Source organism: Thunnus albacares, chromosome 12, assembly GCF_914725855.1.
Source record: "Thunnus albacares chromosome 12, fThuAlb1.1, whole genome shotgun sequence".
Classification (NCBI taxonomy): Eukaryota; Metazoa; Chordata; class Actinopteri; order Scombriformes; family Scombridae; genus Thunnus; species Thunnus albacares.
Window position 1 is genome coordinate 31,282,784 of NC_058117.1, and position 16,701 is coordinate 31,299,484.

At 38.3% G+C, this 16,701-nt stretch overlaps 1 protein-coding gene across 4 annotated transcripts; it reads right to left on the reverse strand.

The window, feature by feature from the left end:
- Nucleotides 1-1,262: 1,262 nt before the first annotated feature.
- Nucleotides 1,263-16,400, reverse strand: LOC122994250 (CYFIP-related Rac1 interactor B-like). Of its 4 annotated transcripts, none has more exons than XM_044368834.1 (11): nucleotides 16,131-16,400; nucleotides 12,204-12,277; nucleotides 11,990-12,111; nucleotides 10,622-10,727; nucleotides 9,960-10,096; nucleotides 8,489-8,566; nucleotides 8,092-8,208; nucleotides 4,979-5,058; nucleotides 4,746-4,872; nucleotides 2,752-2,822; nucleotides 1,263-1,393 (listed from the first exon to the last, which is right to left on the reverse strand). In XM_044368834.1, the coding sequence occupies exons 2-11, from the start codon at nucleotides 12,274-12,276 to the stop codon at nucleotides 1,324-1,326; spliced, it is 981 nt and encodes a 326-aa protein (XP_044224769.1). In that variant the 5' UTR covers nucleotide 12,277; nucleotides 16,131-16,400; the 3' UTR covers nucleotides 1,263-1,323. The 4 variants fall into 4 exon arrangements, with proteins under 4 accessions (XP_044224769.1, XP_044224770.1, XP_044224771.1 ...); XM_044368835.1 differs by having other exon boundaries at nucleotides 12,204-12,280; XM_044368836.1 differs by lacking the exon at nucleotides 16,131-16,400 and adding an exon at nucleotides 15,812-16,022.
- Nucleotides 16,401-16,701: the final 301 nt, after the last annotated feature.

The window sequence follows — 16,701 nt, forward strand, 5'->3', positions numbered from 1 at the left end:
TTGACTCAGTCGGACCTGAGGATGACTCCGCTGGTTATTCTCCACAACTACAGGCCACACTGACAGGATCACTGGATGTTCTTGGTTTCAAGAGGACTACAGAGAGCTGAAGTGAAAGTAGAACTGTTCCAGAAGTGTAAAAAAAAACCTCAAAAGCTCACTGACATTTGTAATAATGTAAATAACTAAAACTCCAGCCTCGGAACACCTACAGTGTGTCGTGTTTATGTCATTTTTTCCAAAACTTTTAATATCATTGTTTTTGTTTTTAGCAGCCTTTAACAAACTCCATTTCCCATAATCCCAAAGACTATCTCAGGTTTAACGTCACAGTTCAACAGAAGAAGCAAACAGCAGGTAAAAAGGTGAAAAACTGACTTAAGACTCGTGGCAGTGCTGTTAAAGTCACAGAAATCTTGCAAAAAAAAACATGAAACATTAAAATGGAAATAAGAAGCTCTCATGCCAGTTGGAATATAGATCAGCCTAAATCAATAATTCAATACAACTAGAGAAACACTGTCTGTGTAAGTTAAATGTTATGATGTAATTGTTGTATCACGCTACAATAACCCTAACCCTAACCCTAATCTAAATGTGTTTCTATTTTACTTTTAATTTGAGGTAGTCTTGTCTTTTTGTTTCTGTTGTTTTTTTCCTTCCGTACCAAAGTCTTTTCAAATACTTTTGCTATATTGTTGTTCATGCATGTATTTAAAAGGCAAAATAGAATATATTTTGAAGACAAGAGTGTTTGTGAATATTATGAATATGGATCGTAAACCAAGTTACGGTTAAGCACATTTTCATGGGATCTGTAGTTTTTGTATCGTAGTCTTCATCACTGCGGTGGAGCCTCACTTGTAAACTTGAACATAACACTGTATTTGATGTAAAAAGGATCTCACTGATTGGACGTTTTTGATAAGAAATACAGGAACTACAGCGGTCAGTTCACTGCAGCGTTTCCTGGAAATTCATAACGGTGAGCAGAAGAAACTAGAAACATGAGAGTCGACTGTACTATTATTAACGTTTGTGTTTGCTATAAATCCGACATGACGTGAATGCAACTTGAGAGCACAACAGCTGATTTTGATATCCTTGGATCAACCAAGAAAATCACTCTATCAGTCACTTTTTCTCTATCTTTTCTTTTTTTTTATCAACAACAAGAAATATATTCATCCATAAGAGAATTAAAAAACAACAACAAAGAGATTTTAGCTAAGGTTTGTTCAGTAGTTCTTTTTGAAATTTGGACCAAAACACGTTCGTCTAGCTGCATCGTTCCAGTTTCAGTTGTGCTGAAGAAGCGTCGAGTTAATTTGGCTGCAGCATGTTTTTGATTTGCTTGGAGGTAGTCTCATCGTTCAGATGTTTGGTCGTGTACCTGCCGGGGTGGAAGGATCAATGTGATGACAAATCAATAAAATTTTGATCATATCTGATCAGAAAAGAATACGGTTACTGATGGAGTTTAATAAAAGTCAAAAGAGAGAAAATCACAGTGCAGCCGTGATCCTCTCAGACTCTCTGCTTCTGGTTTGGTTATATAACATATAATATATCCTACATGTATATAAGGTACAGAAATGGGTGTTGTTCAGTGTGTGTGTGTTGGTGGTGTGTTGGTGGTGTGTTGGTGGTGTGTTGGTGGTGTGTTAGTGATGGGTTAGTGGTGTCTTAGTGGTATGTTAGTGGTGTGTTAGTGGTGTGTTAATGATGGGTTAGTGGTGTGTTAGTGGTGTCTTAGTGGCGTGTTAGTGGCGTGTTGGTGGCGTGTTAGTGGTATGTTAGTGGTGTGTTGGTGGCGTGTTAGTGGTATGTTAGTGGTATGTTAGTGGTATGTTAGTGGTGTGTTAGTGGTGTGTTAGTGGTGTCTTAGTGGCGTGTTAGTGGCGTGTTGGTGGCGTGTTGGTGGCGTGTTAGTGGTATGTTAGTGGTGTGTTGGTGGCGTGTTGGTGGCGTGTTGGTGGCGTGTTGGTGGCGTGTTAGTGGTATGTTAGTGGTGTGTTAATGGTTTGTTGGTGGTGTGTTAGTGGTGTGTTAGTGGTGTGTGTGTGTGTTGGTGGTGTGTTAATGGTATGTTAGTGGTGTCTTAGTGGCGTGTTAGTGGTGTGTTAGTGGTGTGTTGGTGGTGTGTTAATGGTGTGTTGGTGTGTTAGTGGTGTGTTAGTGGTGTGTGTGTGTGTTGGTGGTGTGTTAGTGGTGTGTTGGTGTGTTGGTGGTGTGTTAATGGTGTGTTGGTGTGTTAGTGGTGTGTTAGTGGTGTGTGTGTGTGTTAGTGGTGTGTGTGTGTGTTGGTGGTGTGTTAGTGGTGTGTTGGTGTGTTGGTGGCGTGTTAATGGTGTGTGTGTGTGTTGGTGGTGTGTTAGTGGTGTGTTGGTGGTGTGTTAATGGTGTGTTAGTGGTGTGTTAGTGGTGTGTTAGTGGTGTGTGTGTGTGTTGGTGGTGTGTTAGTGGTGTGTTGGTGTGTTGGTGGCGTGTTAGTGGTGTGTTGGTGGTGTGTTAGTGGTGTGTTAGTGGTGTGTTAGTGGTGTGTGTGTGTGTGTTAGTGGTGTGGTAGTGGTGTGTTAGTGGTGTGTGTGTGTGTTGGTGGTGTGTTAGTGGTGTGTTGGTGTGTTGGTGGCGTGTTAGTGGTGTGTTGGTGGTGTGTTAGTGGTGTGTTAGTGGTGTGTTAGTGGTGTGTGTGTGTGTGTTAGTGGTGTGGTAGTGGTGTGTTAGTGGTGTGTGAGGAGACTGTCAGACCTGAGAGCGTTCAGTAATCCCTCCACGCTGCTGGGCGGCTGCTCCTTCAGCACTCTGATGCATCCTTTCATCTGCAAAAATACAAAGTTTTAACAGGTTTTATTCATCCAGAAACATCTCGCTGCAGCGGGAACATTTTAAATCAGACTGGAGAGGGCAACAGAGAAATATGCATCATTCATTATTATTATTATAATTGTGAATTTAACCAAATCTTTATTTATTTTGAATGTATTTTGCTTATTCTTCTTTTTCTTCTTTCTTTTCTCTCTTGTCTATGAGTATCTGATCATAACTGGCTAATGTTCCCCTCAGCTCTACGGAGCCTGTTTGTGTATTTTTTCTCTTTTCTCTTAGCTTAGTTTCCAGCAACAACCCAACAAGCTCAGAGAAACCAACTGCACACAACCAGCTCAACAAGTGGAACATTTTGTGTTGTGTTTTCAGCTTGTTCTGCTGCCCTCAAGTGGCCAAAAAAGAAAATCAATTAATACAGCATACATAATTAAAAGGACTAAGTTTTGTTTTGTAGCACCCAACACTGTCCACAAATTCTACAATGTATTCATAAATAATATTGTTTTTTAACTAGTGACCTGGGAGCAAATTGTGGGATTTAGGAGAATTATAATTACTCAGAAGTTGTATTTTTAAAGAGGACATATTCTGCACATTTCCAGCTCTGTATTTATATTCTGGGGCTTTACTGGAATATCCTTCCATGATTTACAGTTTAAAAACTCCTTATTTACACGTTCATGTTCGAGTTGGAATGAGACAAATATGAGAGTAGACAACGCAAACAACACATGGAAAAACCTTAGCAACTACCTTAGCAACCGTGACTACAGAACAGTCTTTTATGGGCATATGATGAGTGGATGTCGGCTCATCAGCAAGGTAGAAGAAAATGTTGTAAAAGTGGTTCAGAGCAGGTTGAAACCCTGGGTTTTAACTCGCAGGCAGCATTTCTACATATATTCACCTTAACTTTTGGAACTTTGACCATGTTTAACATCCGATATCAGAACAAGATATGAATAACAAAAAAATCACAATAAGCAGAGTAATGTCCCCTTTAAGCTACAACAAAGCTAAAGTTTATCAAAGTAGCTGAAATTTGCTAAAACTACTTATAGAAACCAACTGAAGCTATTTGATGAAAAAATATAAAACCATAACATGTTAATGTATAAGAACATTTTATTTTATTTTAAAGTACCTAAAAACAAATCTTAAGTCCTATATTTCTCCACATTATCAAACCTGCATTAACTAATGCTTTGTCCTCATCTTTTCATCAGAAACAAGTAGTGACCAACACTGACACATCATCAGCTTTTAAGTTGATATGTTGAACTTGTTAGCAAACAGTTGCTTATTTCCACATCCAGCAGTTACGGAGCAACATTATCATTCATGTGGAGTCGTGTTTCTGTCCACCTGGTGAATGTAAGTCCAATATTCACTCTCTTTTAGCTCTGTTTTTACTCTCTACCAACTCCTGAGGGAAATATCTGGCTCTTTAGCTGCTAAATGCTCCACTATGTTCACCAGCTAGTCTACAGCTAACTGTGTCTGTTTGGTGCTGAGCAGGTAGTGTACAGTGGCTTTTTACAGCTTTTTCTCTGAAAATGACGCTATGAGACGCTGAGAGTGAACCAGAACGGTAAAGTTGCAGCTGGACAGATAAACAATGAGCTGAAACTCACTATAAAGCTCCGTAAAACCGAGAGGAGCTGCAGAGTCACTGATAATTCTCTGTAGGTTCATCACTACGAGCCTCAACCAACACATTACACACTGACATTTGGTATAAAAATATACATTTAAAAAGCTACAATCAAAGATAAAATTAGGAAAAAAGAACAATATAGTTGTTATTATAAAGAATTTATAATACAAAAACAGAAATCTGTCATGAATTTTATACAATCAGTTGTATGTCAGAGTGTGTGTGTGTGTGTGTGTGTGTGTGTGTCTCGTTAACATACGTCTATATTGGAGGTCTTAACGAAGGCTCCAGCTGGGTGAACGTGGTCGTACAGGATGATGACGCCGACCATCACACGAAGGCAGAACAACACCGTCTCCTCGCTGGTGAAACGAGTGCGATACTCCCTGCATACACACACACACACACACACACACACACACACAGAGTCAGGTTTGTGGGTTCCTGTCAGTGATGATGATGATGATGATGATGATGTGTTCAGGGACTCACGGTGTTTCCAGCATCACTTTACACACGCTGGCCATCGTGCTCAGACAGTCTGTCGTGTTTTCAAGCGGGACGTTTGCGTTCTGCACAAAACAACAGGACAATAAAGTTTGATTCAATAAAAACACAAACTATCAATTATAGCATGTAAGTCATGTGAGAAAAACAGACAAACAGGACAAACATATTTTCATCTTATAAAAAAAATGCAAATAATGAAATAAATATGGAAACACTAGAATGTAAAATGCAAATATAACTTAAATATAGAGACAAAGAGAAATGTCCTGATGAAAGAGAAGAAGAAGAAAAGATGTTTAAAGAATATAAAGTATAAAAGATTAAAGAGAGTTTTAATAATGCATGAAAATAATGAATGTTTTTTTTGCATTATTTTCATGGATTTCATATATAATTTAAGCACAATTCAAATTATTTTTAATATGTATTGCTTTTTCTTTTAATTTGTTTACAGCAGTTTGTGAAAATGATCTCATGAAAATGAGACAAACAAGCAAACAAACAAATAGAAAACAACAAAAAAAAGAAAAAAACAGGTAAAAACAAAAAATAGAAAGTGAGTGATAAGAGCAGATGGATTCATAATAAAGCTGCATTATGACACAACGCTGACATTCATTTTTGTTTTGTTGTTTTTATTTCATTTCATGTTTTCTAATGTTTTTGTCCACAGTTTCAGTTTGTAGTAAAGACGTGTGAATGTGTTTTCTATGAATGACGTATTTGTATTTGTATTTATACTTGTTGAGGCAGCAAAATTATTTATTTTTGTGTTTGAATAAAAGGTGTAAAAATCCAGTTTTTGTTTTTATTACACTTTTAATTTAAGGATATTAAAGTGTCTCCAGCTGGAGTCTTGTATCAGTAGCTCAGCTTTATCTGTTCAGTTGGTTGTAATCTGCAACCTCACCACTAGATGCCACTAAATCCTTCACACTAGTCCTTTTAATTAATCACCAACTACTTTGATAATTAATTCATTGTTGGGAGTCGTTCTCTGAGGGGAAAAAAAAGGTCCAAATTCTCTGATTCCAGCTTCTTGAATGTGAATATTTTCTGGTTTCTTTAGTCTCTCTGACAGTAAACTGAATATCTTTGAGTTGTGGACAAAACAAGACATCTGAAGACGTCATCTTGGACTTCGAGAAACACTGATCGTGAACAACTAATCAATAAATTAAGAAAATAATCGACAGCTTAATCAAAAATGAGACTAATCGTTAAGTTGCAGCTGTTGTCTGCTGTAACCAAAAGAATATTTAATAAATATGAGTGTCTACAGTCTTTGGGGATTCCTCCCAGCGCTGCTGTCTCAGGATTCATCTGCAGGAAAATAAAACTTTGGTCCAAATGTTCAGTTATAAATTATGAATCTGAGGGAAACTTTAAATACTTTTTAATTTCCCTTTGGGATGAATAAAGTATCTGTTTATCTATGTTTAATGTCTGATTAGTGAGAGATTAAAGAGATAATTTGTATGTTTTTGAAGTGGGGTTGTATGAGGTAGTTATCCATAGTTAGTGCACGGCCTGCAGTAGATTTGGGTCCTTTCCTTTTTCCTTTTCCTTCTGCATTACATTTACTGAATTGTAGAACTTCCTCATTCCTTCCCACATATCACGCTGCAGATCAGCTGTTTGGGGCCAGAAAGTGCTGCTGTGGTATAATTCAGAGTGCAGCATGTGTAGGAATACGGAAGTTCTATGGTTGAGAAAATGTACTGCCAAAGGAAAGAGCTGTCTGACAGCAAATATTCATTTTTTAGGAGGCTGAAATAGGCTTCGCTGCTGACTCAGTTCACAGCAGTACAGAGCAGTGGAGGCGAGCGACCCAAATCTACTGCAGGTTAGAGGGGGGGGGGGGGGCAGAATTAGTTCTTTAGTTTTCTCTATGATGAGAACAAGGTCGTTGTTCTCTCCATAGTGATTTTATTTACCTGTTCTGCTGACGATTGTTGTGTCATCTGCATATTTAATAATGATGTTGTTGTTCTGGGTGGAAACAGTCATAGGTGTGCAGGGTAAAGACTTTAGGGGGGGTTCCTGTACTGACCACCTGTCACAGGTGGGTGTTGGTCTGCCGGCCTCACTATCAGCTTCATAGTTCAGATCGAAAACTTTGCTTTTAATGATTTCATGACCTTGTTTCTTCTTGTTCCTTCAGCTGGTCGTTGTTCTCTTCTCTGTTTGTTTTCAGAGTTTTCTCTGAGCTCATCTTAACACCTGGACATATCTGCAGGATTTATGACATCACAGCTAGTTTGGAGCCAATCGTGGTCCAGTATGCGACTGACACAGGTGTGATGTGGACATTTGAAGCTTTAGTTAGTGAGGCTTTAGTGAGATGTAGTGAGGGTGACCTCTGCTGGTGGTGTATGAAATAACACGACAGTCTTTTTATTTATTCATTTGTTCCCTCATTGATTTTATTTGTCTTTGTTTCTTTATTTTATCTAGTTTTTATTTCACTATATTTCACTAAATTGCCCTATACTGTATGAAAGATACCATACAAATGATGATTGATTGATTGATTGATTGATTGATTGTGGCGACTCTATTCAACGAATCATTTTTTAAATGTACAAATTCAGAAAAGTCACATTTTTCTGTCTTATGTGTTTCTTGTTTTTTGAAGTTTTTTCAGCAACAAAAAAATCAAAAAGTGTAATTAGGTTGATTAAAAAAATACATTATATATATACTGAACACATTATATTCAAAGTGAATGAATATTTTAATGAAGAGGTGAACTGTTCAATAAATTATTTAAATAAACAAATACTAAATAAATGCAGACATTAAAAATTTGTGTATAATCCACAAAGAGATAGTGAAATAAATGTATAAATGTGTAATAAACAACATTTATTTATCATTTAACTGTTGTTTTTGTAGTTTATTTTTTCACTTCAGTTGTACGGCTTTTTAACCCATTACATTTTAAATCAACTATATAGAAATAATTCAACTTTTGTTATTATTATTTAACAATATTATTAAATGTTATTTTGTGTTGAGTCAGTCGATTTATTTGCTAAAAAGTCACGTTTGTTCCTGCTTCGGTGGCGTGAAATGAAATAATCTGAACTCACATCTGAGACGAACTTTGTCATGGCGTCGCTTAGCGTCTTCAGCATGGGCGTGGCGCTGGCGTAAAACAGAGACATCCGATTGGCCAGCTCGTTGTTGACCTCGTTCCCCGCGTCGGCCTGAAAAAGGTGAGAAAATCAAACACCCAATGTTTCTATTTTACATTATAATTTAAAATTGTTACAATTTTGACCCAAATATAAGACATTTGCAACAAAATGGTTGTTGTACATTAGACATTTATGTCATTTTTCTGTTTTATTTTATCTTAAATTATGGTGGAGATGACAAACACATCAAATCTGTCGGGCTGAGTTTAGGAGAAATGTGTCTAAAATGCTTCATGAGTTCTTATTTCACAGTAAACAAACAACTGATTCATGGTTCTTCGTGTCTTACAGACAAGTTGTTAATTCTCATGCGGCTGATGGTTCGGCGGTAGTAGCTGAAGTCGTTCTGGATGGCGGGGTTCGTCATCTGCAACACAAGACAACAAAACAGAGAGGAAGAACGTGAGGAGGAGGAGGAGGTGCAGTGAACCTTGAGCTTGGACAGGATGTGTCAGAGGTGAAGCAGGAGACGATATTATCAATTCAGTTGGTCCAAAATGCAGCAGCGACAAGTAAAAGTCCTTCATGAAACATCCTACTACAGTAAAAGTACATCAGTATTATGAGCTTGATGTAGTTAAAGTATTGCAGTAAAAGTACATAAGTATTATGAGCTTGATGTAGTTAAAGTATTGCAGTAAAAGTAGTGGTTTGGTCCCTCTGACTGATATATTATTATATATGACATCATTAGATTATTAATAGTGAAGCATCAGTGTTAGAGCAGCATGTTACTGTTGTAGCTGCTGGAGGTGGAGCTAGTTTACACTACTTTATATACAGTTAGCTAGTTTAGTCCAGTGGTTCCCAACCTAGGGGTCGGGCCCCTCCGAAGGGTCAGCAGATAAATCTGTTTTCAGTTTTTTGGACTTTTTCTCTAATCTTTGATTTTTGCTGAAATATTGGATCATTTGAACATTTATTGAAATGAAAGCATGTGAGAAGTTTAGAGGGAAAAATCACTATTTGGTGGAGCTGTTAACAACTCATAGACATGTGAAATGTGACCCCGACTACACACTGCTTTTTGTAAGACGTCAAAAGACAAAAAGGTTGGAAACCACTGGTTTCATCTTTAACAATGTGTTGTATTTTAAAAGCTTGTTATATTATCCATTGTGTCAAATCTTCATCTGAAAAGTAACTAAAGCTGTCAAATAAATGTAGTGGAGTAGAAAGTACAATATTTCCCTCTGAAATGTAGAAAGTAGCATCACATGGAAATACTCAAGTAAAGTACAAGTACTTGAGTAAATGTACTTAGTTACCAACGTCCTGACAAAAGACAGCAGACAGCTGCCATCACATGTTTATATGATGTTGACCAATAGGAGCACAGAGTGCAAAACTGTATAAATATGTAATTTAAAAATCTATCGATTATTTATTTTTCCTTTTGTTGTGTGTTTTGTTTATAAAGCGGCACTTTGTAAACAATGTTTTTAAAAAGTGCTTTATACAGTACTGTGCAGAGGTTTTACAGTCTTTTCTATAATGCAACATCAGGGAGGCGTCTGATTGGTCCAAAATCTCTTCTGTAGCATGACAACGAACCCAAACATCCAGCCAGAGTCATAAAGATCTATCTTCAGCTATGACTTTGGATCAAGTTAACTGATCAATACAAAATCATTCATGGTATTCATTCTGAAAACGTCCTCACTTGAGTTTTAGTGCCTTAAACTTTTGCACAGTGCTGTAAATAAAGTTACTATTATAATTATAATGATTATACGAAGAGCGAAGATGAGGAGGAGAACCTTGAGCTCGTCGAAGCGCAGCGTGAAGTGCAGGATGTGAGCGAACTGACGAGCCAGAGCCTGTTTCTGCTCCAGCTGCTGAGTAGGACTGGAGTCAGAGCTGGTGAGAACTTTCAGGAGACACCACAGACTGGTCTCTGAGGGGGGGGAACAGAGAGGGATGGGTAAGTTTCCTTTAATCAATAACCCCACATTCAATCCATCCAAACTTCTTCATCTCCAATCACAACTTTCCAAAATGAGCAAGAAGCAGGAAACACTAATGTTCTGTATTAAAAAAGTCAAATAATCTAAAAGGAAAACCTCTTTCACTGCTCATATGGACACCTGACTGCTGGTTTAACACACTGGAAACATTGTGAACTCGTCCTTTCACTTATTGGACTGATGCAAGAAAATCATTGCTGCAGTTTTTTTGGGTTTTAACTGCTGCACAGTCTGTAAGTTTAATGTCAGCCTCTATTCTCCTTCAACCATTAACCCTGAAGTTAGACTTGTTGCATTTCACATCAGGCTACCAAGAACTTTACACCATCTCTCTCTCAAAATACACAGCAGACTCGACATCATGGTTTAAAAAAGCCTACTTGTGCCGCATCATCAGCGTATTTTGCAGAAGAAGAATGAAGAACAGACGTTTATTAATAGCGAGCTGCTCTTACCGAGTTTCTGTGTGAACTCATAGAAGGTTTTGAGCTTTGACACCAGAGGAACCACAGCAGACCAGGCCTTCTCCTGCACCCCCTCCACACCGGGGCTCTGTATGGCCTGCACACACACACACACACACACACACACACACACACACACACACACACACAAGTTAAAACAACAAACATTTAAACGATAAAACATCTTTAAAGAATAAAATATCAGGAGATTTTTCAGCTGCAACGATGAACCAATGAGTGACGGAGTAAAGAAGGAGAAAAAGAAGTGAAATCTTGGAGGAAGCTTCCTGAAAGCTGACCAATCAGAGCAGAGCGGGCTCATCGGGAGGGCGGGGCTTAAAGAGACAGGAGCTAAAACGGCCTGTTTCAGACAGAGGCTGAACTGAGGGGCTGCATAAAGGACCAGTAGAAGATAAATGTATTGACTTTCAACTAAAATAATATACTAATTCAGATTCTTGGATGTCAGCCATGAAAAACTGTTTGCCTCCTCTTCCTCACACCTGATCCTCATCACCTGGACCTGAGCTACACGCACCTCCTGCATTCATGCTCCACACTGTGTTCAGTGTCAGAACTGCATGAGTATACAAATAATCACATGGTGGCTTAGATATGATAAAATAAAACCTATATTAGCTCCGACAATAAATAAGGTTTTAAGTTTTTATCTGTAAATCATGAAATTCCAGTAGAGCCCCAGAATATAATAAAATATAGAGCTGGAAATGTGCAGAATATGAGTTCACAATCTCTCAAGTGTGTGTTAAACCATCAGTCAGGTGTCTGTAATCATTCCTCCTGTTCATACTGGATATTAAAAGACATTTGAAATGTGCTTTCAATACATTTAAAAGTCTGTGTGAAGCTTCTATTCAGCTTCAGCAGTCTGAGTTAGTCATATCAAGTGGATATCTGACACATTTACAGTCTTTGTGTTTCCCTGTTGAGCTGCAGGTGGAAGTATAGTAACAAAAAGAGGGACTTTGGCACTAAAAAGACTGTAACGTTGAAAGATATCTACTTGATTTGACTCATTTGGACGCTGAAGCTTCATATTAGCTTCAGATAAACTTTTGGACTGTGGATTTTGTCCTTCATCACTTCCATTGTAAGGTCATTATGAAGGGATCTTCTAATGGTCAGTATGAACGGGAGGAATTTGAGCTCCTGACTGTTGTTTTAAGAGACTAGAAAGATTGTGAACTCGTCCTTTAACCTTAATTATCTACAGCTGATGTTGACAGCCGACGCTCAGATAAACACGAGAAGCTTCCTGAATGTTTTCTGTTGATAATAAGAAGAGTGAGGAGAGATAAAAAAGTCTGATGAGAGTTTTCTATTCTGTATCCGTGTTACCTGTCGTATCTCCTCTCCTGCTCCTCTGTACGCCTGCAGGTCGTCCAGGATGACCTGAGCCTCCGTCAGCACCTGGTTCACCTTCTCCCACACCTCCGTCTCCGACTGCGAGGGCTGAGCATCTGCGGTGGAGACACGAGAGGTCGAAGGTGGAACACACACTCCCTGCTGATGTACAGTGTGTGTGTGTGTGTGTTTACTGTGTTCAACTTACTCTCAAAGTCCAGGAAGAAGTTTCCACCGTTGTTGTCGATGTCTCTGGTTAACACCTTGATCAGGTTCCCCATGCTGCTGTCAACACACAGGATGAAAACATTTCAGCAGCTGTTTACCAATAAAACACTGTGTCAGAGCTGCAACAATCAGTCGATTGATTGATTAGCTGACTGACAAAAACTTCACCAGCAACTATTTTGATAATCGAATAATCGTTTTAGTCTTTTTTTTAAAGCAAAAATGTCAAATATTTGGTGGTTTCGGCTTCTCAGACGTGAAGATTTGATGCTTTTCTTTGTCACAAATGACTGAATGTCTCAGACAAAACAAGACAATTTGAAGACGTCGTCTTTGACTCTTTGGGAAATTATAACAAGCTTTTTTTTGTTACTACTTACTGACATTTTATAGACAAAACGATTAATCGATGAATCAAGACAATAATGTGTGTTGCTCATAACTCTTCCTGTAACTCACAGACTCAATAAATAAAAAGCTCCTGATCATTTCATTCTGAGTTTATTCTCAAACCACTTTTTGAAGGACATATGATGAATCTGCACACTGTCACACTTTGCTTTTTTTTGCACAGAAATGCACATTTTCAGTCCTCTCCACCTTCATAAACCCTCCTCAGTACCATCACACTGATCAGAACCACAAGGATTAGTTGATTCTTCTTTATGAAGGCATCTTCTTGGAACGATTACAGCAAGAAAAACCATGTTTCATGTTTCATTTGAGCTCCCGACTGTTGGTTTAAGACACACTCGAAAAAACTGTGAACTCGTCCTTTAAGATTTCTCTCAGCCTTCAAAGACATTTAAAACCTCTTCAACATCCCTGACTCAAACACGTCTTTATTTTACATTCTAGCTGAATATCAGTTTGTGGCGGTAAAGGAGCCTCACGCAGCTCAGAGCAGAGACACAGCTGGAGCCATGATTTCTTTGTTCTGTTGTTTTCTTGCTTTCCACGGTTGCACTGATCAAATAAAAATGCAATACACACCTTCTTCCTGTGTACATTACATGCACATTGTGTATCAGTGGCATCTGTTTGACTTAAATGAGCCTCTACACTAAAAACAATCCAAAAAATACCAAATCTGTCAGGCTGAATTTTGGGGAAATGTGTTTAAAATGATGCAGCAGACATAGTAGAATATTTACTCTGCTGGAGCAACATGATAAAGAAAACATATGATACCGTCAGACAGTCTGGGATGAAATGATCTTAACGACTTTAAAGCTACTTCAGGCAGAGTTTAACTTTCTGTTTTCTGCTCTGCAGGCTGGCACGACTGAGTTTGTGAGACACAAAGTGAACCGGAAGCAGCGTCTTCTGGTTAAAAGCAGTAAAAAGAGGAAGTGATGAAGTCTCTGAAAGTTTGGCCTAAATTTAAATCAAAGGAAGTGCTGCAGACTGATCAGGTAAAACGCTCAGAAAACAACACCACACTTCTGACTAGAGAGACCGTTCAAAACACTAAAACACACACGGTCGTCGTCCTCCGACGACAACTGAACAAAGATTCATCGACTCCACATTGTTAAAGTCGTGACAGCACAGTGTAAAAATAGCTCAGCTGCAGAACTCTTCAAACCAAATCACACTAGTTTACTTCCCTTAAATTCCCTCAATTTCCCCATTAACAGAAGTTTATTTGTGTTGAATATAGTTGTGAATCAAAAGACTCAATAACGTCTTTTATTGAACTGTAAGCAACGAGAATCTTTTAGTAAAACCTTAAACTGAGAGGAGAGAAGTGTTTCGTATGAACTGTATGTGACATCCTTCTTGAATTTGAAGAGCTGTGGGATCATTTAAGGTTGTTTTAATAATATGCAGTTTATAGAGATGCAACGTGTGATCAATATTTCAGTGTTGTTGCTGCTACAGATGGAACCGAACGTCTTGTTTTTTTTGTTGTTCGTTTGTGTCATAAACATACAAACATCCACCTGTGAACTTTAACGAGATTTGAGACGCAACGATCAGTCTTTTAATAATCAAACAATGAATCGATTGATGAATCAGTCATTTTCGTGTCTCTGCTCTCAGCTGCTCAAATGTGACGATTTGCTGCTTTTCTTTATCAAACATGACAATAAATTGAATATTTTTTTGACAAAACGAGCAAACTGAAGACGTCACTGTGGGCAGTTTTTATTAAACTAAATGACCAATCAATTGATTGAGACAATAATGGATTCATTGATAATGAAAATCATCATTAGTTGCAGCCCCCAGAGAACATTTTAAGGAGACTAATTAACCTTCTTGTTTCTATAGCAACCAATAACATACCTGTGCACATACAGAAATAATTCTGTATTTATTACTTACGTAATTAATCATTTATTACTTCATATATGGTTTCGAGCTTCAGCTACATCACTTAACCATTTTATTGTTGCAATATTGTTAATCACTGACCAACAACGTCGCTCCTGTGATGACACTGACATGCAGTTGAAAGCTCAGAAAAAAAAAAAAAAAGCTAGGAAGTGTTCCTTGAGTTGAGATGATTTTGTCTTTTACATTTATCTGACAGCAAAGTCTAAACCTGCTGCTTACAAGTGCTGCACTAAAGCACCATTCTGAGGTACTTTATGCTACTTTACACTTTTATTCTCACAACAGTTCAGAAGAAAATATTGTACTTTTTACTCCACAACATTTATATGTCAGCTGGAGATACTTGTTACTATGTGGATTTGGATAAAACTACCCAACAGAACATAGTTACCTTGTTCTCAACCAGTAGCCGTTTACATGTTGCTACATCAGTGATAATAATCAATATCATAATATATAATCACATAACACACTGACAGGATCCGTTCCACACGAGTACTTTTACTTTCGATGCTTCAAGTATATTTAGCTTCTTCTTCTTTTACTAAAATGAGATGTTAAATGCAGAACTTGTGCAGAGTATTTTAACATCACGGTATTTCCACCACTGTTAACATGGAAACTGTATTTTAATGTCACATTACTTGCACGTATTGTTGAGCTGTTTAATCAATACAAAGTTTCCTGTACACCACATGTGTCTTGATGGCTGGAGATTCATTCACATTTGAACATGATGCACTGCTGCACATTTAATGATAAAGCAGCAGCAGCAGCAGCAGCAGCAGCAGCGTGCAGGAGTCAGACTGAGCTGCAACATTTTAAATAGTGGTCAATGTTCGATGTGTGAATCTGCTTCAAGTTTCACACATCAAACATTGAACACTACTGTGAAACTAGCTCCTCTTTCTCTTTGATACTCAATTCTAGATTTAGCTGCCTACACATCTGTGCTATTACTCCAGTAATATCTGGAATGCAGTAGTTTTACTTGTACTGGAATATTGTGTGTGCAGTGTTTTGTGGTTTTGATATAAAGGATTCGAATACTTCTTCCACTACAGATCATATTTGATGATTTTCATATCATATAAAAAAGTATAAAGTTTGACAAAATAGAAAGATTTGAAGTATAAATACCTCTCAGCTGTACTTTATACTCTGGTAAATGCAGGTTACTTGGCTGCTTATTACAGTACGTACAAACACATCTGCTGCCCTTGTTTTGTTGGTGTCGTCACATACCTTCAGTAAACCTCCGTGATGTTGATGTTTCACTAATCTGATCTCAGAGCAGAAATAAAAACGTCCATCAAACCGAAGCGTCGCCTCCTTATGACTGACTTAAGAGTAAAAACAGAACAAGTAAAGAAGGTAAAGTTGAACTTTGAACCTTACAGTCAGACTGAGACCTTTTCCTGGTGAGACTGCTGCAGTAGTCTGCAGGACCTGACATGTCTGATCTGATCCACCCAGAAGACTGATCCCCTCCCCTCCTCATCCACCAGACCCCCCCCACCTCCCTCCCTCCCCCGTGCAGAAACACCACCCATCCGCTCCTCACCTGCAGTGATAGCTGATCGATATCTGGGGATCGATACCGTGTCTGGATCCGGTGTGTAAGCGGTGGTCCAGGTGTCTCCCGGCGGTCCGCCTCCTCTACATGCTGAGTGAGTGTGAACCCGGAAAACAGCCGCTCGGCGCTCCGTTAACTATAAAAGGAGTGATTTCCTCAGGAGGAACTGAACTCTGAGCCAATCAATGAGCCGTGAAGGCACAAGCTGCGACTGCAAACTCACAGTCGGCCGACGGAGGCAACCTGAGCTCCGCTGCGACTGTAACAGACACAGAGGGGCGACTTTTGAGGCATGTATGGAAGATTAATTCCGCCAAGAAAAGAAAAAAAAACGATAAACAGTTAGGAATGGTAAAATAATAATAATACTGTGGTGGAAAGACAAAATTATGAGAAAGTCACAGTTCTGACTTTCTAAATCAAAATTATGAGAAAGTTAAAAGTAGAAGAAGCTGTCTAGTTAATCTAATTTTTTGTTTTATTTACTTAATTTTGACCTAGTATCTCAAAATTGTGCTTTCAAGGTGCAGTGTGTAGAATTTAGTCGCATCTAGCAGAA

What these genes read in the sequence shown, in the direction of transcription:
- LOC122994250 (XM_044368834.1), bottom strand. Translation starts at nt 12,276, where the DNA reads ATGGGGAACCTGATCAAGGTGTTAACCAGAGACATCGACAACAACGGT. An exon ending in CTTCTTCCTGGACTTTGAGA is followed by an intron (nt 12,112 to 12,203) that starts GTAAGTTGAACA and finishes TCTCCACCGCAG; the next exon opens with ATGCTCAGCCCTCGCAGTCG. An exon ending in AAAGTGATGCTGGAAACACC is followed by an intron (nt 4,873 to 4,978) that starts GTGAGTCCCTGA and finishes GTGTGTATGCAG; the next exon opens with GGAGTATCGCACTCGTTTCA.